Here is a 21,864-nt window from a genome sequence, read left to right as displayed (position 1 = left end):
CTTCGCATGTGTAGTTCCCACCGTAAAGCATGGAGGAGGAGGTGTTATGGTGTGGGGGTGCTTTGCTGGTGACACTGTCAGTGATTTATTTAGAATTCAAGGCACACTTAACCAGCATGGCTACCATAGCATTCTGCAGCGATACGCCATCCCATCTGGTTTGGGCTTTGTGGGACTATCATTTGTTTTTCAACAGGACAACGACCCAACACACCTCCAGGCTGTGTAAGGGCTATTTTACCAAGAAGGAGAGTGATGGAGTGCTGCATCAGATGACCTGGCCTCCACAATCCCCCGACCTCAACCAAATTGAGATGGTTTGAAATGAATCGGACTGCAGAGTGAAGGAAAAGCAGCCAACAAGTGCTCAGCATATGTGGGAACTCCTTCAAGACTGTTGGAAAAGCATTCCAGGTGAAGCTGGTTGAGAGAATGCCAAGAGTGTGCAAAGCGGTCATCAAGGCAAAGGGTGGCTATTTGAAGAATCTCAAATATACAATATATTTTGATTTGTTTAACACTTTTTTGGTTACTACATGATTCCATGTGTTATTTCATAGTTTTGATGTCTTCACTACTATTCTACAATGTAGAAAATAGTAAAAATAAAGAACCCCTGGAATGAGTAGGTGTGTCCAAACTTTTGACTGATACTGTATATAATAAGAAATAAAAAATATCACGGTGGCAAGGCATATGAACTAACAGGTTATAGAGCAAACAACGCAATTGTAACAACACATAGGTTGTAACATTTTATTATTTTGGCTTGGCTTCCCCAGTGATTTTATCCACACACCCCTACTGGACTGCAGTACTAATGCTGCCTTTATCACTGGCAGAAACCTGAGCAGTTGCCCATTTATTTGCATTATTAAATTTTCCTTTCTATCTCACATCTTCCTTCTGACACAAGATTGAAAACCAGACTGCCCTGGTGAAAAACATACAGGTGGCAAGATCACCCTCGACTGTAAGCTATATGTAGGCTAAGGTTAATACTGTTCTAGTGCCCCTATTAGGAGGCTGCTGCCATCTGTTGGTGAAAAGGGTTAACATCAAGGACCAACTTCAGAGCAAAAGCCCGGGACCAAACACTATTTGTTTTCTTTCAAATACCTAAGATGTGGGCGGGGTTTGTACTTTTCCATTGATTCCATTCTGTTAAGTCACGAAGCTATATGAATCAAGTGCACCTTATATTTGAAAGAAAACAAATAGGCTGCCGCACGGCAAGCGGTACCGGAGCGCAAAGTCTAGGTCCAAAAGGCTCCATAACAGCTTTGACCCCCAAGCCATAAGACTGCTGAACAATTAATCAAATGGCTACCCGGACTATTTACATTGTCCCACAACCCCTCCTTTTTACTTTTTTTTACACTGCTGCTGCTCTGTTTATTATCTATGCATTGTCACGTTACCCTTACCTAAATGTACATATTACCTCAATTTCCTCACTAACCGCTACCCCCGCACATTGACTCAGTACCGGTACCCCCTGTATATAGCCTCGTTATTGTTATTTTATTGTGTTAATCGTTATTGTTATTTTCTTAACTCATATTTTCTTAAAACTACGTTGGTTAAGGGCTTGTAAGTAAGCATTTCACAGTAAGGTCTACACCTGTTGTATTCGCCGCATGTAAAATGCGATTTGATTTACTATATCAAACCAGGTCGTGATATCTGTCAGTCAGCAAACAAGCTTCATGTACGAACCTTAACCAATGCTCACACATCATGAAATTGTTAGGCTCTGTAAATAACTAAGGGTTTATAAAATAATTATAAAGGTTATAATGGTTTTATAACACTTAACTAAACTCTAGTGAAATATGATCAATATATCTAACCTCGACACCAAATCAGAGCTGAAAGAGGTAGCTAGGATACATCTAGATGACCAACAGAGAGAAAGCCTTGACAGTCTTGGACATCTGCTGCTGGTCCAAAAACAATATACCCGTTGGCCACACAACTTTACTGCATCAACTTACTGAGAGCTGTAGAAAATGTAGCCTAATGTTTTCAACGCTCATGATGTACGCTAAGATGTATGCTAAGATGTAAGCTGCTCTAGAAAGGAACCTGCTACACAATGAAAATATCAAAAGCCTTTCCTAAAAACACTGTGATAGAATGGTTATAGCATGTGATCAAATTGAAAGCGGTCCTTATACAGTCAATTTCAGTGTTAAACTGCTGACATTATATATCAACTCAAAAGCAATAAAGAGTAAGTTAATGGTTATACCCTTATCATGGATCAAAGGCATGGACTATAATAGCTAGAATAGCCTTGATCAGACTAAAGTCTGCTGGCTTGACTGACAGCACACAGGTGCTTCTCAGATTGTGTCCAATAAGGTGACTGTCGGGGGGAGGGGGCGACAGCTGTCCCAGTGGGCGTTGTGTGTGTGTGTGTGTGTGTGTGTGTGTGTGTGTGTGTGTTTGTGTGTTGTGCTGCAGGCAGCAGAGCACTTGTTCTCCGTCACCTGGTCATACAGACACACACGTTGTCACAACTGTCAAAGTAAACATGCACAGTAACAGCATGTGTGTGAGAACACAGAACAACTGTCTAAGGACAAAACATCAAATGAAATAGTTTTACAGTGTATCGGGGGGCTGTCTCTGCCTATATAAACAGGATAGACACCTTTTTCTAACACATACGGTTCGAATTACACTCAGGAATGTAACAAAGAGGACACCATAACATCAACTCTCAACCCTAATACAGCCCTTGGAACCCAACATACCTCCCTTGCACCTTCAGGATCATTTATTTACTCTACACTTTCATGTGCACTCACTTCATCTGAAGGTATTCAAAAGAGAATAAACCCTATAGAGTATCTAACTACAGTTGAGGGTCTCAGATGGAAAGCTTTTCATAGAAAGTAGTATATGTAGATCAAATTTGCTGTATTTGCTTTGCACCCTAAGACAATGGTTCCATGGCAACCATCCATAATAAACACACAAGGCTTGAGCAACATGGAGAACGACTTTTCCCATAATACTTTGAGACTGCGGCACCGCACGCCAGGCCCAGAGAGGGTTTAATAAAAGGCTAAAATTACTATTTGGCAAAGGGATACATTTAGATGTAACTAAGACTTTCTGACACTATGCTGTAGTTCTCCTCTAAGAATATATTGACGTATATGTGCAACCTTAGACCTCACTTGCCTACACTTCTTAAAGTATGTGAACTTTATTTTCTGAATATGCAAGCTTTGAAATATGTCATTATTATATAGCCCTACAGGATATGGGCATGACAGGGAGTTGTCATATGAAAAATGCTGAATAACAATTGTGTTTTCTTATCAGTCAATTGTATCCTTATCATTAGGCTGCAATGTCTGCAAAAGTTGTTGATTGTTAATAAAGAATAGCCTACGCCTGCCATAATAAGTATTGATAAAAAATAATAATTAATAACAGCCAATAATGTATAATGATGTTACTTATTATTAATAATTACATCATTCTAACAACCATCACCATCATTAATCAATAATTGTACATTTCCTACATCTAACAATCACAACACACCTTAAATCAGAAACAGGAGCAAAACACCTAAATATGGCACTATTATGCAATGATAGCGAGGTGTTACAAATGGCTGTAGATCCTGCACAGATTCAAATTAGGGTATGTTTACAGTAGCCATGAGGCAATTAATTTACAAACCTTACGGTTGGCGCATTGACTACTGATTCATTATGGTCTTTAAATAATCAAAGAAAAATGCGATGGATTCTGTTGACCCAACAGGCCGTCCGTCCATTGTTAAAGATGTCCCTCTGTCGGTGAAAGGAGGGAGTGGCCTTGTAGGCGAGAAGTGCGTTTGGGTGCTGTTTTCAGCACCAAACCCTACGCACAACCCCCGACTGAAGAACTACTCTTCTCCTGACACTTTTGAGTGTTCTGTGACCATAATGACCCACTAGCAAATGGACAAATATCGATTAAGGAGGCCATGAACGTCCGAAAGAGGTCGACCACTACAGCTCCCAAATTGTTGGCACTCGTCAACAACACAGTGAATTCGAATTTTCACTACATACCGAACGACAGTGCGCGCGCATTCATTCGTTCATTTAGCGCGCTCCCTCATGAGCACTCACTCACTCATTCACCCACTCATTCTGTCGCACACGCACATATAGGCTACTCATCTGAGAGAGGGAGGAGAGAAAGAGAGAAAGGGTCAGAGGGAGGAAGGAGAGGGAGCATACAGAAAAACTATATGGTCTTGATCCCTCTTTGTGCAGGCTATTCCATAAGATTTTGAATACATTTTCAATGTACGTAGAACATATACACTATGATGACTAGTATGCTATTGGTATAACTAGATATCCTACGACTTGAATAATGGTCAAAATTGGAAACATCACCTGCTACAAGTAGCCTAAACCTGTTTGACAGTGTTATATGACGTTATGGACCAACTGCAAAGTATGACATAAAAAGTTGTGATTTTTTACAAATTCATAATTAATAAAACTAGTACGTCACAATTACTTTATTGAAAACAGTCATAAGGGCCTAATAGCAGAAAATGAATTAAAAAGTAATATTACTTTTACTAAGGGATCCAAGATGGCGTTTAGGCTACAGGGAAAATATCAGATGAAAATCTATAATAAAAACAAACAATTGCAATGTTTCCTGTCGTAACAAATGTAGCCTGTATCACTGCGCATTAAACATTTATAGCAGTGGGAAATATTTGTTGATCCAAGCGTAGTCATGTCGTTCAGTCGACGCTCCTATAGCCTACCAGCCACTGAACAAAAGAATGTCATCAATGCGCCCTACGCTAAATGATAGGTTTAGTTTAGTGAAGATTGTAGTCACACACACTTGAGCGAATACCCCGTCAAATATCAGAGAATCATGTTTCTTTGATGAAAATGTGGACAAATTCCGTGAATTATTATCAGAGAAGCAGATCTTTGGATGTGTTGGCAACTTTCCTGACAATGGATCACTGTCGCGAGGAGCATAGTGCCAGTTTGTTTATGACCAATTCTGCCTTAAAACATCAAAGAAATGAAACGTAACCATTCCACTAAAGCCTATATAAATCTATATTAACATCAGATGCTTTACCCATACATCAGATATTCTGTCATTTATTTATAGGAGGTTTAACAGTAAATAATCTCGACCACGTCACTCAAAGTCAATGGCCGGGCTGTGTTAGTTCGAAAATTATATCGGTGTATTAAAAGCAAAAACGAGCTGTTGCACCGGTCAACCCATGTGCATTCGTTAATGTATTGATTCATTTTCATTATGCATTCGTCATTTGTATCGTCGGTTCTGTCTGTTTGGGTTAATTTAATAGGAATTCTGCAATATTGATCACAACGCGCAGTGCTTCGGGTAGGTTTTCAGGAAATAAAAGTTTATCGGTCAGCGAATTATATCAAAATATTAATATGCCCGTGAAGCACAAAGTGTCTACTTTCAAGCCAGTCGATTTTGTAGACATATGCAACTCAATACTTTTTAAATTTAGCAAGAGTTCGAGGATGAAGAAACACAAACGGGACTACGTGAGTTCCATGGAGCTTGCTGGATCAGCTGCTGGCGGTTGGTGTTCTCAATCACGTCCGCGCGTCCGCTTCATAAAGTCAGAGGAACGTTTGTAGAATAAGATGCCTTAATAGAGAATCAGCTGTGATGGCAAATTTACAGTCACTTCTTGTATTATAAAGCTCTGCGTATAGCAAATCCGGACCTTTCCAGGAACATTACAAGTTAGGATATATTAATTTAGCAGCTTTTGACGCTCTGTGACAGACGGGAATACTTGAACTGAACCCGCATATTCTCACAGAATTCAACAACTCTCAAGAGTCAACTATGGCAGAGACGGCGGCAGCTCCAGCCCCAAAGGCAAAAAAGACGAAGGCACCCAAGAAACATGCTTCACACCCGAAATACTCGGATATGATTAAGGCAGCGGTCCATGCAGACAAAAGCCGTGGAGGAGCGTCCAGACAATCTGTCCAGAAGTACATCAAAAGCCACTACAAGGTGGGGGACAATGCCGATTCTCAGATTAAGCTGTCCCTGAAGAGGATGGTGAGTGAAGGGGTCCTGCGCCACACCAAAGGCATCGGCGCGTCAGGCTCCTTCAAACTGGCTAAAGCAGAGGACACCAAAAAGGCACCTAAAGTTAAAGCCGTTGTGAAAGCAAAGAAGTCGCCTGTGAAAGCTGCCAAGCCCAAGAAGGTAGCAAAGCCCAAGAAGGTGGCCAAATCACCAGCAAAAGCCAAGAAAGCAAAAGTGGCAGTGAAGAAAGTGAAAAAGTCCCCGAAGAAAGCGGCACCAAAGCCTAAGAAAGTAGCAAAGAAAACCATGGTGGCCAAGCCTGCCAAGGCAACGAAACCCAAGAAGGCCAAAGCTGCGAAACCCAAACCCAAGGCCGCAGCCAAGAAAGCCGCAAAGAAGAAGTAAATGGACATTTCAGAGACAACTTGTTATTATAATAAAAGTCACTGTAAATACTTTGAGGAAATGTTTTTCGTATATGTAATATTATTTTTGTATTGTCTCATGCGAACTTATACGTTTTTACCTATTGTTTTCCACTCCATTTATGCTGTAAAAGAGGGTCTGGAATTAAAGCATTTGTGTGTGACAGCATTAATTGTTGGGCTACTATGTAGGCTATTATTCCTCTGCGATCCTTGGAAACCTGTAGCATATGGACCTGTTAGAAAATATGTGACACTAATCTGGAATTATTATTGTTTAGGCTATTGGAACATGTGAATAGTTATTGTTCTCTTTGCACGAGGTCATTCTGAAAATACAATTGTTTCAATAGCGAGCATTGTTAAACTATACAATGTATAGAACTGTGTAGACAATGGACGTCAGCAAGATTTTCAAGTGACGCGTAATGGCTCTAAATGCGGACTCATTGCTACTACTTTGTAAACCAACCATGTTCAATTAATTCATGCTACTACTTTGAAAACCAACCATGTTCAATTAATTCAGTATATTTGTAATAAACTGTATTGCATTACTTTTGAAACTGTTTATACTGTAATACAATAAACTTTTCTCATCTTAATGTGTCACAACTTTACGCGCATTTTAAGCATGCTTAGGCGTACATGTCTGTAAATAGCTACCGTTCTCAACACTTATTTGAATGAATTGCACAGATAAAGTAATCGAGGGGCTATTGAAGAATGAAAAAATTATTAACTAAATTCTACGCATATAAAACGAGTCAAAAAGAGAGCTTCCTTGACATCTGCAACCAGCTGAAATGTTCGACTCGTGTGAAGTTATGCGCCCCCGTATCCAAATTGGTAACATAATGAATGAATTATTTATGTGGTTTATGCGGTCTGACTGAAACTATTAGCTACCGTAGACGCAAAAATACCCTATATGATTAAATAACTTATAATTGGGGTCCTAGAAAGCCCACTTCAATGCTTTTGATTTTATTTTATTGACCACATGTAGGCCTACGCTACAGTTAGGGCATCACGTTTAAGACAAAAACAGACATCAACCAACACTACAACCATACATAACACTACCTACACAAACTGACAAAGCTATCATAGTTTTAGAACATGTGCCTATCAATTACCAACAAATTACGGAGTATTAAAAAAACAGTGTTGTTAAATAAACTAGACTTGTAATTTATATTCTCAATGTACACCTTTAAAGAAAGTACATTTTCCAAATCCTGAACCAAGCCCATGAGCCGGATCAAAAGGTCTGGAACTGAGTCGCGCTAAAGAAGCCTCCTTCGCTAATTTCCTTGTATCATTTCTCTGTAATGTAGGCCTAAACTATAGGTGAAGTAACATTCTTTGTTGAGCGGAGCATCTGTTTTAAGCTACCGCTTTTCTCTGTCCTACTGTACAGTGCAGATGGGTATTGGATGCCACCCCTAAAGAAAACAGTTTTTTTCCTACCTGAAGTTAACTCCATACTTCCATCTCCTGGTCGCTCTCCATATTTTCAGGCGGTTTTCGGTGCAGCAGTTAGAAACCTGTTAAAAGGACAATAATATACAAACGTTCTTTTCGTCAAAGTAGTCTAGCATTTATTTTCTATTACTTTTTAACTTTAAACATCAATATTGCAGTTATTCACCTATGCTACTTACTGCTTGTAAAAAAGGAAACACTCTCGGTTGGCCTGGCTGTGGCCAAGGTAGGCTAAGTCAACAGCAATTTTGCGTTCAGCAGTCATTCATGGCAAACACGCACTGGAGTCGAGACAGAAGTTAATTCCAAATATAATATATATATATATATATATATATATATATATATATATATTTTTTAAAGGTTGCCGTTATTCAATTTGTGAAAGTTTTAGGTCACAATATAGTGACATGCCCGTCTAGTATGCGTAACCGCAAAGTGCCCTAATTAAATTCAGAGGATGCCAACTGCTCACGTGCAAAAGAGCGCGAAAAAATAAGTAAATATGCAGAGGGTACCTCAGAACTTATTTCAAAAAATTAGTTCTGATAGCATAACCAGTCACATCATTCTGTTAGGCCAGACCATCTACCATATTATCAATGCATTTATGTAAAACCTGTATAATTATGTGGAGTTCTGCACACAATCTATGTAATGTTCCTTCAATTCGCAAGAGGCTGAATGTATCTCACAGGAGAAAGCATCCAAACGAGCGAAACAGCGCCCCTCTATCTCTCTAAGTGTAGGCCATCTATCTGATGCTGTCTGGTCCAAACGAGTATTACATTGTTGTCGCTCATAGCATTGAAGGCAAGGGAAGCCAGCGAGCATCTGGCCTCCCTTGAAAAACAATCAGCATTGAGCTAAACTGAGCGAGCTTAACTGTGAATGGTCCTGGGGCACCAAAAAAAAGTGCCAAGGGGAGCCAGCTTGGATCTGGCGTCACTCCTATCAAATCCCATTGAGAGCATACATCATTGACAGAAAAAAAATGGAATTGTTGCATCTCGTTGTGTTGTTTTCCTCCGGTAGATAGCTAGCTAAAATTGGCCCTTTCCTTAATTAGCCATAGATAGAGATAGGGATTTGGACTTGTGGTTTTACCTAATTCTCCATACTGGCAAATTATTATAACTGTGATTCTGATCCAACCATTAATTCATACATTGTTGTGCCCCTGGCCTGAGAGGATGGAAGTTCAATATGTAGCTAGATGTAGAAGGCTAATGTTAACTAGCTAACGTTGCCCATGATTGGAAGTTAGGCTAGCGAGCAAGCAATTTAGCCAGGTAGCATAGGACAGCGTGATGGACCGTTTCGTCAACATGAAAGAGGAGGATGGCATTGGTGTTTCTCTACAAGTAGGGTGAGTCAACATGTTTTTCTACTTGCACGAACGCACACACGCACACAGAAATCAGAACCATGGACAGCCACATATTTAGTTTATGTTGATTGGACTAAATTGTTTTTGGTATCTTTTAGTTGTCACTGTGTTAGACTAAGCAGAGTTGATTTGATGATGTCGAAATGTTGAAGTTCAAATGGTGCTGGAATAGTGGAGGCAGCTCCTGTTTTCTTTGCAACTTGCGGTAACTCTCTGTGGTTCTAAATCAATAGTTGTTTAGTGGTCCGAAAATGTCGGCAACATTAACTTGCTTGACCATGCTGTAGGTCATTTACTGGACATGCAATATGCTTTGTGGACTTCACTGGACAGAGGTTGCTATCCGATTTTGTGATAAAACAAAAGGTGTGGTTGAATTTATTCTGCCACCGTCTTCTTATTGTCTCTGCCTTTAGGCCTATATATCACAGTCGCAAGGCATATGAATTAACAGGTTATAGAGCAAACAACGCAATTGTCACAACACATACACTACCAGTCAAAAGTTTGGACACACCTACTCATTCAAGGGTTTTTCTTTATTTGTAAAAAATGTTACATTGTAGAATAATAGTGAAGATATCAAAACTATAAAATAACACATATGGAATCATGTAGTAACCAAAAAAGTGTTAAACAAATCAAAATATATTTGAGAATCTTCAAATAGCCACCCTTTGCCTTGATGACAGCTTTGCACACTCTTGGCATTCTCTCAACCAGCTTCATGAGGTAGTCACCTGGGATGCATTTAAATGAAAAGGTGTGCCTTCTTAATAAAAGTTAATTTTTGGAATGTCTTTCCTTCTTAATGCATTTCAGCCAATCAGTTGTGTTGTGACAAGGTGGGGGGGTATACAGAAGATAGCCCTATTTGGTAAAAGACCAAGTCCATATTATGACAAGAACAGCTCAAATAAGCAAAGAGAAACGACAGTCCATCATTACTTTAAGACAGGAAGGTCAGTCAATATGAAACATTTCAAGAACTTTGAAAGTTTCTTCAAGTGCAGTCACAAAAACCAGCAAGCACTATGATGAAACTGACTCTCATGAGGACCACCACAGGAATGGAAGACCCAGAGTTACCTCTGCTGCAGAGGATAAGTTCATTAGAGTTACCAGCCTCAGAAATTGCAGCCCAAATAAATGCTTCACAGAGTTCAAGTAACAGACACATCTCAACATCAACTGTTCAGAGGGGACTGTGTGAATCAGGCCTTCATGGTTGAATTGCTACAAAGAAACCACTACTAAAGGACACCAATAAGAAGAAGAGACCTGCTTGGGCCAAGAAACACAAGCAATGGACATTAGACCGGTGGAAAGTTGGAGATTCCAAATTGGAGATTTTTGGTTCCAACCGCCGTGTCTTTGTGAAACGCGGTGTGGGTGAACGGATGATCTCCGCATGTGTATTTCCCACCGTAAAGCATGGAGGAGGAAGTGTTATTGGGCGGGGGTGCTTTGCTGGTGACACACTGTCTGTGATTTATTTAGAATTCAAGGCACACTTAAGCATGGATACCACAGCATTCTGCAGCGATACGCCATCCCTTCTGGTTTGGGCTTAGTGGGACTATCACTTGTTTTTCGACAGGACAATGACCCAACACACCACCAGGCTGTGTAAGGGCTATTTTACCAAGGAGAGTGATGGAGTGCTGCATCAGATGACCTGGCCTCCACAATCCCCCGACCTCAACCCAACTGAGATGGTTTGGGATGAGTCGGAAGGCAGAGTGAAGGAAAAGCAGCCAACAAGTGCTAAGCATATGTGGGAGCTCCTTCAAGACTGTTGGAAAAGCATTCCAGGTGAAGCTGGTTGAGAGAATGCCAAGAGTGTGCAAAGCTGTCATCAAGGCAAAGGGTGGCTATTTGAAGAATCTCAAATATAAAATATATTTTGATTTGTTTAACACTTTTTGGTTACTACATGATTCCATATGTGTTATTTCATAGTTTTGATGTCTTCACTATTATTCTACAATGTAGAAAATAGTAAAAATTAAGAAAAACCCTTAAATAAGAAGGTGTGTCCAAACCTTTGACTGGTAATGTACGTTGTAATATGGCTTCTTTTTTTTGGGGGGGGCTTCCCCAGTGATTTTACTCATGCACCGCTTCTGATGTACACACACACACACACACACCAATACTCCAACAGTCAGACAGTCAAGGATCAATGTTTGGCAAAACTGTCAACAATCCTCGTTTTGTTTTATTTAGCAATTCACTTTAGTTGTTTTATATCACTTTCAATCAATAAGACCCACATTACTTTTTCTGTGGCAATAGTAGGTCCCCAACTAAAATAACCAACTGATAAAAATGAGTGATTCCCATATTTTAAAAGAGAGAAAAAAAAAGGACAAATTAAGTATACAATCAAAATCTTGACACACAGGTCCATGTATGCACACATGCAAATGGACATGTGCACCCACACACATGGCTGATTTAGCAGAAATAAACTTTGGGGCCTATGTTCCAATTTGTGGTGAATGCACATAAAAGCCAAGACCAGGGAAGGCAGATATTTTTCTTATAATGATCATTTGAAGCGTTAATTTGCACGGGGCAGGATTTAGTCTAGTCTTATTCAGATGTTTTAACATTACTGATTTCTTTGAGTAAGGAGGATGCATTACACACTTCAGCGTGGCTTTTTCATCAATCTAATACAATATAGTAACTTCTCTCAATGCACAACAAGACATTGCTTCCTTCTCAATTCTACTCTGGCAAGCCACAACTACTGCTATTTTGTATTCAACATTTTATTTTTTTCCATAAATAAACCTATCTAGTTAATTTCACCCACAACCGTAGTATTGTAGCAGAGGCTAAAGGAGTGATAGCATGTATTTTACTGGAACGGTCCGTAAGAGGGAGGCTTCTGTATTTGGCAAATTACGTCTGAACGTCTATCTCAGTGGCTTGGTCAATGGGAAGACAAGTCTTAAGCTTTTGCATGGGACTTCCTGTGCCCGCTCAGTGTCTGTTGCTCTGTTACGTCCTTGCAGCAGGGTCCTCCATAGCTGGTGCTCTAAGGCTTGGGGTTGTCTGACAGATGCATTCAGGCCATCTGTCTTCAACCCCCCCCTTCATGATATGGACTGTTTGAATTTGCCATTATGCCCTTTGGTTTCTAACCAGCACCAGCCTTTTTTAAGTTTGATATTTTCTTCCAAATTGCTATTACATTTTGAGGTTCTTTTCCTTAGACAAGACCACACATTAAAAATAAAACCTATCTATCCATTCTCCTGAACACCTTGTGGATGATTGTCGAAAAGTATTGGGTTTGAAATGTATCTCTTCCTTGTATCTGCATATCCTCATTTGATAAAGCACCCACATATTCGTAGCAGCTCTTGGGGGAATCGTTGCATTGCCATTGCGCACAGCGAGGCTACCTCCTTAGCCTGGATTTTGACACCATAAGGCAGAGCGAGCAAGAGGTCAGGAGAGGGTGAGAGATATGGTCACGTGCCTCCATTTTGACTGAGATAATTAGTCAGTCAGTCAAGAAGACGTGACTAAGTGGAGTAGACTGGAAGAGTAGAGCAAAGACAAGGAGAGGGGAGGTTAGGGTATAAATGATGACGAAGTAAAATTGATCTCTGTTTTGTCTGTCTGGTCTAGTTTGTCTAGGCGGTTGGTCTGGAGTGTGTCTGGAGGGTTGGTCTTGAAGGCTGGTCTAGAGATTAGGGTTGAGGGAAAAAGAGGGAAGGGGGGCTCCAGTCAGGACCCCAGTCATTTCTGTCGGGCGAAAGCTCTGTACATTGCAAAGCCTAGGACCGCGACCACTGCTGCTCCTAGCGTCACTCTCAGCCAGAAGGATGTGTTGCTCATGTCGGAGCCGTTCAGGTGTCTGTGGAGGGGAGACAAAGGCATCAATGAACTGACATATGAAACCTCATAAAGGTGCCGACTACTACAGCGTATGAAAAAAAGTGACACGAATGTCTAGTTTCTCAACACTGAATCGCCAAACTATAGATTCAATGGTGAGTGATAAACAGAGTGACCAACAGATTGCCAAATGTGACAGTCAGAGAACTAATACGTACGGGAACATGGCGGCCCAAGCTAGCTTGGTGTAGATGTTCTTGCTGGTGGAGTCCAGGGACAGGCCGGAGAAGGGGAGCGGCGGAGGCAGTCGGTGTTTGTAGCAGAACTCTGCCGGGGTCATCCCGTGGAGCTGTCTCACCTCGGGGAGGTCCGCTTTGGAGGCCACCATCACACAGGGAATATTGCTGTCCATGTAGTGTTGCTACAGAAAGGAAAGTAGACCGATGTGGATGAAGAAGAATGGGATATGGCGAAGAGAAAGAGGATGTGGGGAAGAAAGAGAGGGAGGAAGAGAAAAAGAGAAGAGTGAAACATTGAAGAACAGATTCCTGATCATATCTGTGAAAACCAGAGAAGCTCTGAAGAAGACATGAGATGCCACACACCTTGTAGATGCTGGCACAGTAGTCAAAGGAGTGGGGGTCGCTGACATCATACATGAGACAGGCTACGTCACACGCCGCGTCCGACTCCTTCAGGAACTTTGTTTCCACATCCACCTCGTAGAGCTGCCAGGGGAAGACGAAAGATGGGAGGTGAGGCTACTGTACTCTACCAAAGGTCAGGGGTCACAGCTGAGGTCAAAGTAAAAGGTAAGGAACTCACAATGAGGAATTTCTCCTGGTTGCTAACTTGGACAGTGTTTATGGTGTAGAAGGAAAAGGCACCGGTGGAACGCTCCTCTCTCTGAAACAAACACACCGACTGTTACTCTCATCATTAGTTGTAGTAATGCTAGTAGTTGGGGTTTTCAACATCATTTCTCAGCTCGAACACATATTGATGAAGCGGAATGGTTTTACAATGAAGAGTTCAAGGCGTACTACTAGTAACAAAGTATTAAACAGTTCCTCCAGGAATGTGTGATTCTGTATCGCTATTTAGTCTAAATAACAGGTAAACAACAGCGAGATGATTGTACCGCTGTATTTCGGCCAAAGAAGGCCTGGAGGAAGGCAGACTTCCCAGTCCCCCGCGGTCCGATCACCTTACATAGGAACACTGATCGCTGAGTCTGGCCCTTCTCCAGGTCCACAGCCTTCTCCCGCGTCACTGCAGAGGGACACACACGGACAGTGCCAACACACACACAAACACACACACACACACACACACAGACACACACACACACACACACACACACACACACACACACACACAGACAGACAGACAGTGCCAACGCACACACCGAAAACAAAGGGAGTACACATACACCAACAGACAGACATATCAGGACAGGGAACCATTGATTAATAAGATGGAGTACTATCAAAGCATTTCAAACATAATCATATTTCCCCTTGTGGGTAACGTGGGGGAAATGTAGAATCGGATCTAAGGTGGTTGGACCATTCCCACATTTATAGCAGGGTCAGCTAAACCTGCTCAACCCTGCGGCACAGGCTGAGTGCGTGAGACTCTTACCTCACCCTACCCTAATCCTGCTACTCCATGCAGCCACGCCCTCATTTTTACTCACACCAACCAGCGTTCTAGAAGCACCCTTGTGGATACAAGTTTGAGCTTTAACCAATCCCACTAGGTTTCACTGGAAGGTGGGTTGAGGTTAATTTACTAATTGACCAATTGAAGGAATGCGACTATGGCATTATTATCGGTACCCTCAAATAATGTGTAAATGTTGTGTTAGCAGCGCATATAATAACTACACCACACACTCAAGTCTTCACACCAGTCAAATAGCATATTCAAAGTTGACCCTTCAGTGTCATTGTACATCCTCAGAAGGCATACATTTACTGTATATAATTCTGTCTGTAGGGCCTTTACTGAACCAGATTATAGTTCTAATCCTAATCTATGTACAGCGAGTGAGGTTTACTATGGCGCTAGGATTATAGGATCTAGTTAACATACAGTCTATCTTCCTAGAGAGGCTACCTGCAGCAATCTAAAAAAAATGCATACAGACACAGACCTGTGACTGCAGTGGTTTGGGAGTCCTGCTCAGTGAGAATAGGGTAGCCCAGGTATCCCAAGAACTCCAGACAGCGATGGATGTCAAGGTATGCTGAAAGCCTGTATATGGAGGGAAGTCACATTAGTGAAGCTAGAGGAGAACAGAATACGAACACTCATTGTCCTAACCTAAATACCCTAACACATTCATTTATACTCACGGACCTGCTTACACTGAAATTCTAAACATAAAAACCCCCATAGCTGACATACACACATTGACTGAAAGACATGCACACAAAGCTACATACCAAGACAGCTACAAAGCGAACAAGGGTCAATACTCACGTCCATTGACACATGTAGCCATGATTAGAGATGTAACCCTCGTCTGTGGTTGAGACCGCCGTGTACACGTCTGCGCCCCAGGGCATGTAGGGAAACACACTAAAGAGATTCTTGAGCTCCGCAGGAGAGAGGGCAGAGTCCTTATCCTGGTGTAAAAAAATATATATTGATAGAGGGGTAAAACGCCCCATTAAGTCCTAACAAACTTTCAGCAGCCCTAAAAACAGCCATGTTGTTAGAGTGAGGGTCAATTTTAATGCTTAAAATGAACTGGGGATTTCCACTTTAAAATGTGTATTCTCTTTACACTTAAAATATAACCTGCTTAGTGCTTTGTTGACAAATAGACAGATGGATATAAATTGACTTCCTGATTGATGGCCACTGAGGCGGTCACACACCTCGTCATACTTGTCAAAAAGCCTCTGGAGAAACTGGTGACCCAGATGATTGAGCTCGGTAGTGCAGCCCACGGGCACCCGTAGCCTGGCAACACACAACAAACAGTCATATAAATACCTGGGCTTACCGTACACACACAAGACACTACTGGTCTGAGGTTTAGCTAACAGACGATCTACCGCTCTGGCTTGATAAATGAACATAAATCGTGTAAGGGCAGGATGTTTTCTGGAAAAATCTGACTCACCAAAAACCTGTGTGACAATACTTGTGCAGTATCATCTTTGATATCACATTACAACATGGGGGAGGTAACCACCAACCGTTTCTACCATACGTCTGTGAGTGGGTCAGAAACATACAGTAGTGGAGCCAGAACACATACTGTGGGTATAGGTAGTCATCCGTCAGCTCCAGCGAGTCATCGTAACCAAACTTCCTCAGGATGGTCCACGTGGTCTCGTGCCGACCCCTCTGGATGAATAACGTGTTGAGGAACAGGAAGCCTGGTGGTAGAGGATACAATTAGAATCATGTCTGTTCGATCTTATCACATAGGCTCCCTACTAACTATTGCCACTACTAGCAACATTGCATTTTACCAGAGGCTAAACCCAACAAGTCCTATATCATTAAAGGCTGAGCCATCTCACTGTAGGTTCATCCCTCACCGTTCAGGGTAAGGCCGTTATCCTGCACCCCGTCGCTCGTGTTCTTCCACACCACCGTCTTCACGTCCTCCAGAGCTTGGGGGGCTAGAGGGTTCCCGAAGCACGATTTCTGAGGAACCGCACACACACATTGAGTTAAAACTATACCCGGCTGTTCGAATGGCCTGGCCAGTCTTACACCTGACCTGCAATTGATTTTTATCTCTACGCATGTACGTGGTGCGCGCATGTATCTATTAATAGATTCATGGATGGATGGATGAGTGTTATTTGATTCTCACCTGGAAGCAGTTGAGTTCAGTGTCACTGAGGATGCGGTCATGGTCCTGGTCTGAGATGCTGAAGATTCGGCTGAGTGCTCGGACACACATTGACTTTAACTGGAAGTAACATCAGCACACAGACACAGTTAACACTCAACAAAGCAAGACTCCACAATAAAACCAGGTCATTCCAAAGGTATAAGCTAAAGCTATCCTCAAAATGTCCTCATGTCCCCAAAATGGCTGACCTGTTTGTCTTCCGGGTCGTAGAGCGGGGCGGTGGGGTGGAGCACAGCCTTCTGAGCGTAGTAGAACAGTTCAGAGATGTTCTTCAGGTTCTTGGCAGAACACTTGGGAGAGGAAAGTCAAAACATCAGGTTTGCCCAATCATAGGTGTGTTCAAACAAAAACAGTTTGACTAATTATTGTTTGCATAAGATCGGTGCACGTAATTATTGGTGTGAAATCAGGTCCTCATTGCGTTGAGTGAGTGAGTGGGGAGGCAGCTGAAGAGAGTGAGTTTGAGATGCGAGCCCCACCTCTACACAGGTCTCAATCTCAGAGAACTGGTTCATGATAGGTAGAATGGTCTCCATGGAGCTCCCAGAGCGAAGGTCCGATTTATTCCCCACTAGGATTATGGGAACTCTGTGACATCATAAGGAATGAATTTAAGATCAAAGATATCTAATGTTTTATGACACAAAGGCCAAAGAGGCTAGTTCAAGCACAACACTTTCAGGCAAAGACAACGCACACAAGCTCCTAAGCACAAGCACATGTAATTTAAACAACAGTATATACATACTTATTCCCCTTCTCTGCTTCGCCATTTACCAAGGGGATCCATTTTGTTCGGATCTGAAAGGTGAGAAGCATATGAAATTATAACAAAACACTAATAAAATCTCTAATTTATCATATTGGTCCCATACTGTAGGCTACATTATACAAATTATTGTTATACCATGCCAAATGCTTCCATATTGGTTTCTCTAAGAAGGACATTTTTAAGACGTGTGAGAGAGGGTACCTTGTCTATCGTTTCCTCCTGGGTGACGTCATAGACCACACACACCACATTGGCCTGCATGAGTTTTAAGAAATCATGGTTGGAATGCAAAGTCTTTATCATCAACTAAAGCACACAATCGAACACATTCTCCAAATGAACTCAAATGATTGTGAATTTGTAAGGTACAGCTGGTCAAGGCTCACTACAACACATACTCACTACAACACATTATTAAATAATGAGGTGAGATCAACTGGTGGTCATCCACAGATGGTTCTCCTGTTCATAGTGCTGAGCAATTAGTGCATTTTGAGGTCTGTTCGGGTTCGGTTCGATTATAAAAAAAAGTATCACGATTTCGTAATGCACTATGCATTATGTGGGATGAATGCTGTAACACAGAATAAAACAATTAATAAAAGTCCCATGATGGTAGTGACTGTTCATTACTGCTTATCACTTATTAACCATCAGTTATTCACATTACTTTACTTTAATAAATATTTCAGTTGTTGTGTATATTACATTTGTTTTATTTGATTACTATTATTTCATTCCAAGTCATCATCTCATCTCTATAGAGATGCTGCCTATGCTGTCTGACTAAATCACTATTTTAGTAGTTCTTCAAAGTAAATAAGGCATACTTTTATGACTGCTAAATAACAATACTTCGCAAAGCAACTGCTCTCTATGTATCCCCTCTTGATCGCACATACTTCTATCTCTTACGTGGCATAAAAGAAACACAGACCAGACAAGTAGCCACGCAATGGATTATGGTCATTGTAGTAAATGTTCATGTTTTCTGCGCATTGAGCGTACAGAAAAAAACTACATGGAATAATTGAACCGACATCAGTCAATTAGTTGTTTAAAAACAGAAAAATAACAGACACTTCGGTTAATAGCTCAGCACTAACTGTTCAGCTAAGTCTAGGGTGAAGTTTCCACTAGACACTGATCTTGGGTCAGTTTAGTATTTTACCCAACAATGGTTAAGGTTAGGATTGAGGGAGGGGAAGCTGATCCTAGATCTGTACCTAGGGGAAACTTCACCTCTGAACGTTCAGCTAGTGATAAGGTGGGTCAACACTGAGAACTAGCCTTACCTTGATAATCTCCTCTCTGAGGACCTCATCAGTCTGTTCCGTTTCTGTAGGGCCAAAACAATGCACTCAATTTAATCAACTGATAACCAGGTGATAACAGTTACAGCACCACATTTACATTTACATTTTTACATTTTAGTCATTTAGCAGACGCTCTTATCCAGAGCGACTTACAGGAGCAATTAGGGTTAAGTGCCTTGCTCAGGGGCACATCGACAGATTTTTCACCTAGTCGGCTCGGGGATTAGAACCAGCGACCTTTCGGTTACTGGCACAACGCTCTTACCCACTAAGCTACCTGCCGCCCATCAGCAGCAGCACCTGCACATCAGCAGCAGCACTGAATTGGACTGATAATCATGCAATTACACGTAATCAGCCATTCTGTTAGCTTGCAGACAAGACATTCTGGTGGCTAGGGAGATATTTGGTCTTTATAAAGAGAGATGCACATACACAGACAGACTACAGCAAGAGAGTGAGTGGTGGGTTCAGTGTATTAGGCCACTGAGCGAGCAGCGCCTCACCTGAGTAGTCCACTATGTGTGTGGGCACCTTCTCTGGAGTGACATCGGCTGGGATAGTGATCTCCTCAGCTCGGAGGGGCACCTAAGGGGGATTACACAGATTCAACGGTCTGACAGAGGGACTCCATTAACCTTTAATTAAATAAAAACAGCCTGGAACTGACAGGCTGAAATTAACTTCATGGTCAGAGTGTGGGGAGTGTTTAGGCATTGCACTGTCTGAGACTGGAAAAATGACTTGGAAATTATCCTCCATCTTTTTTGGATGAGATGAGGGGGAGGGAAGTGGCATATTATGAGTACAATATTACAATAATGAGTGCTTATAAATGCAAAATAAACAGGATGGGAATATTGTACTAGTGGAGGTTCATTTTCCCTAACAATCACACTTTCACAGTTGATGGTTTTCGCCGACACCAAACTGAATAGAGCCACCCTCTGTGCACTGTGGTGTAGATAGCAGACAATGTGTGCGCAAGTCAATGAGATTACTGCTCATGTACGGTGTAGTAGTAGCCAGTGGATACATATTTTATAAATTAACTGACTATTTAGTCATCAATGTAGTGTTTGCATTTGGTGGGTATAATTTGTTAGACGTGTCAGCACTGCAGACAAAACTGAGAAATAAACCAGTGGGAATGTACAGTCATAGCTACACTTACATGCTCAGGAAACTCCTCCCCAACCAATGACATGATGAGTGATGTTTTTCCCACCTTAGCTGTTGACAGAGGGGTGAAAAGTGGAATGAGACATTATTGAAAAAGGAGGCAAAAACACACTTCACCTTGAGGTCATACCCCCAGGTAAATAGATCACTTTCTCCAGCTCATATGTAGACAGAGCTGGATTACATGGGGCGCTAATACTTAAGCTGAACTATAACTAAGACCTAAGTCTAAATGTAGTCTAGGTTTAATGATGAAGTGTGACTTAATGATCTTATTATAACTAGCTAGTTAAATGTCTTTATTTGATTAACCACAGAGTATGGCCTGATAAGGGGTTCTCTCTGACATTCTCTTGTTGAGTTTCCACATCCTGGACACGATAGGTTGGTTCAGTGTTCATGAATAGGTCTGTGGGAATGCCTTAGGCCTATTCAAATAGAGGGGCAATCAAAGGAGCTACAACGTTACAATGCAGCTAGGGATACAAAGATAATTATTAGGAAAATACTTGGAAGTTACTTGTAACAGTTAGCTAAGTAGCTAGAATATATCTGTTTTTTTTTCTCCAACAACCAACCACCAATATTGTCAACAAAACATGCCAAACAAGAAACATCCTCTTTAGCACACTTGATGGTGGCAAGGTATCTCGTTAGATAGATAGCTAACGCATGAGAAAACATTTTGACAGCTAACTAGCTAGCTAAATAGTTCTACCTAGCTACTAACTTGGCTAGCTAGCTAACGTCGGCTAGTACAGTAAGTGCATGTGCAAAACAACACGTACTACTAGTACTGTCAGATTTGGTGCTGGCTAACTAGCTAATATTACACTAGCTATGTTGTGTAGCTAAAACATAATGATGGGATGGCTGCCAATGCTATAACATTAGGTAACTAGCTAGTAATTCACGGGGGAAAAGCTGGATACAGATTTATAGAAAACTGCAGAAGTTTTCCATCAGGCAGTCTGTAACCAGCAACGTTAACGCGTTAGTTAGCTACTGTACAGTAGCTAACTAACGTTAGCGCGCTAAATTGGTGTGTCAATATTAAAAGAGGATTTACTTACGTTCCCCCAATAACAGTATCCTGACATCTCGTTTCATGGTTCGCTCACTTTTCCAATGAGTGTACTAAGCTGGATTTTATGCGTCTAAATTATTTTGACTTTTTAACCGCAGTTCACGTAGCTAGCTACCTATCGGACCCATTCCAGCTAGCTAGCTAGTAGCTACAGTTAGCTATCAGCGCCCAAGGAGGAATCTAGTGGCTTCCGGTTCGAGAGCCAAAAATAGCGCCCACTGTCGTCCATAACAAGGAGCTACATCTCATACAGTAGCTACAAGTTCGCCCACTCTAAAAACATTATGTGTACCAAGTACAGTAAGTGACTAGAGGTTTAAAGAATGTCCCCACTCTACGGTGTAGGCCGTCATTGTAAATAAGAATTTGTTCTTAACTG

At 41.5% G+C, this 21,864-nt stretch overlaps 2 protein-coding genes across 2 annotated transcripts; one reads left to right on the top strand and one right to left on the bottom strand.

The window, feature by feature from the left end:
* Window positions 1-5,665: 5,665 nt before the first annotated feature.
* On the top strand, window positions 5,666-7,114 carry LOC121567456 (histone H1.0-B). The gene has a single exon (XM_041877506.1). It carries the CDS (start codon window positions 5,893-5,895, stop codon window positions 6,487-6,489), a length of 597 nt encoding a protein of 198 aa, XP_041733440.1. The 5' UTR covers window positions 5,666-5,892; the 3' UTR covers window positions 6,490-7,114.
* A 4,476-nt stretch (window positions 7,115-11,590) lies between these two features.
* On the bottom strand, window positions 11,591-21,650 carry LOC121567446 (mitochondrial Rho GTPase 2). Its single transcript, XM_041877497.2, has 19 exons — window positions 21,472-21,650; window positions 20,391-20,449; window positions 19,723-19,804; window positions 19,196-19,239; window positions 18,102-18,155; window positions 17,877-17,929; window positions 17,608-17,716; window positions 17,317-17,418; window positions 17,087-17,185; window positions 16,806-16,914; window positions 16,520-16,640; window positions 16,134-16,218; window positions 15,733-15,878; window positions 15,404-15,504; window positions 14,387-14,517; window positions 14,071-14,151; window positions 13,851-13,973; window positions 13,464-13,666; window positions 11,591-13,264 (listed from the first exon to the last, which is right to left on the bottom strand). The coding sequence occupies exons 1-19, from the start codon at window positions 21,506-21,508 to the stop codon at window positions 13,147-13,149; spliced, it is 1,857 nt and encodes a 618-aa protein (XP_041733431.1). The 5' UTR covers window positions 21,509-21,650; the 3' UTR covers window positions 11,591-13,146.
* Window positions 21,651-21,864: the final 214 nt, after the last annotated feature.

The sequence above is a fragment of the Coregonus clupeaformis genome, chromosome 1 (assembly GCF_020615455.1).
Source record: "Coregonus clupeaformis isolate EN_2021a chromosome 1, ASM2061545v1, whole genome shotgun sequence".
NCBI lineage: Eukaryota > Metazoa > Chordata > Actinopteri > Salmoniformes > Salmonidae > Coregonus > Coregonus clupeaformis.
This window is presented reverse-complemented; position numbering and strand designations above follow the sequence as displayed.

Bases quoted from the DNA above. Each gene is read 5' to 3' on its own strand.
- LOC121567446 (XM_041877497.2), bottom strand. From the start codon at position 21,508: ATGAAACGAGATGTCAGGATACTGTTATTGGGGGAAC. The intron at 17,186-17,316 runs GTCAGCCATTTT...TGTTACTTCCAG, and splicing joins ACGACCCGGAAGACAAACAG to TTAAAGTCAATGTGTGTCCG. The intron at 13,974-14,070 runs GTGAGTTCCTTA...TTCCCCTGGCAG, and splicing joins ACCAGGAGAAATTCCTCATT to CTCTACGAGGTGGATGTGGA.
- LOC121567456 (XM_041877506.1), top strand. From the start codon at position 5,893: ATGGCAGAGACGGCGGCAGCTCCAGCCCCAAAGGCAAAAAAGACGAAG.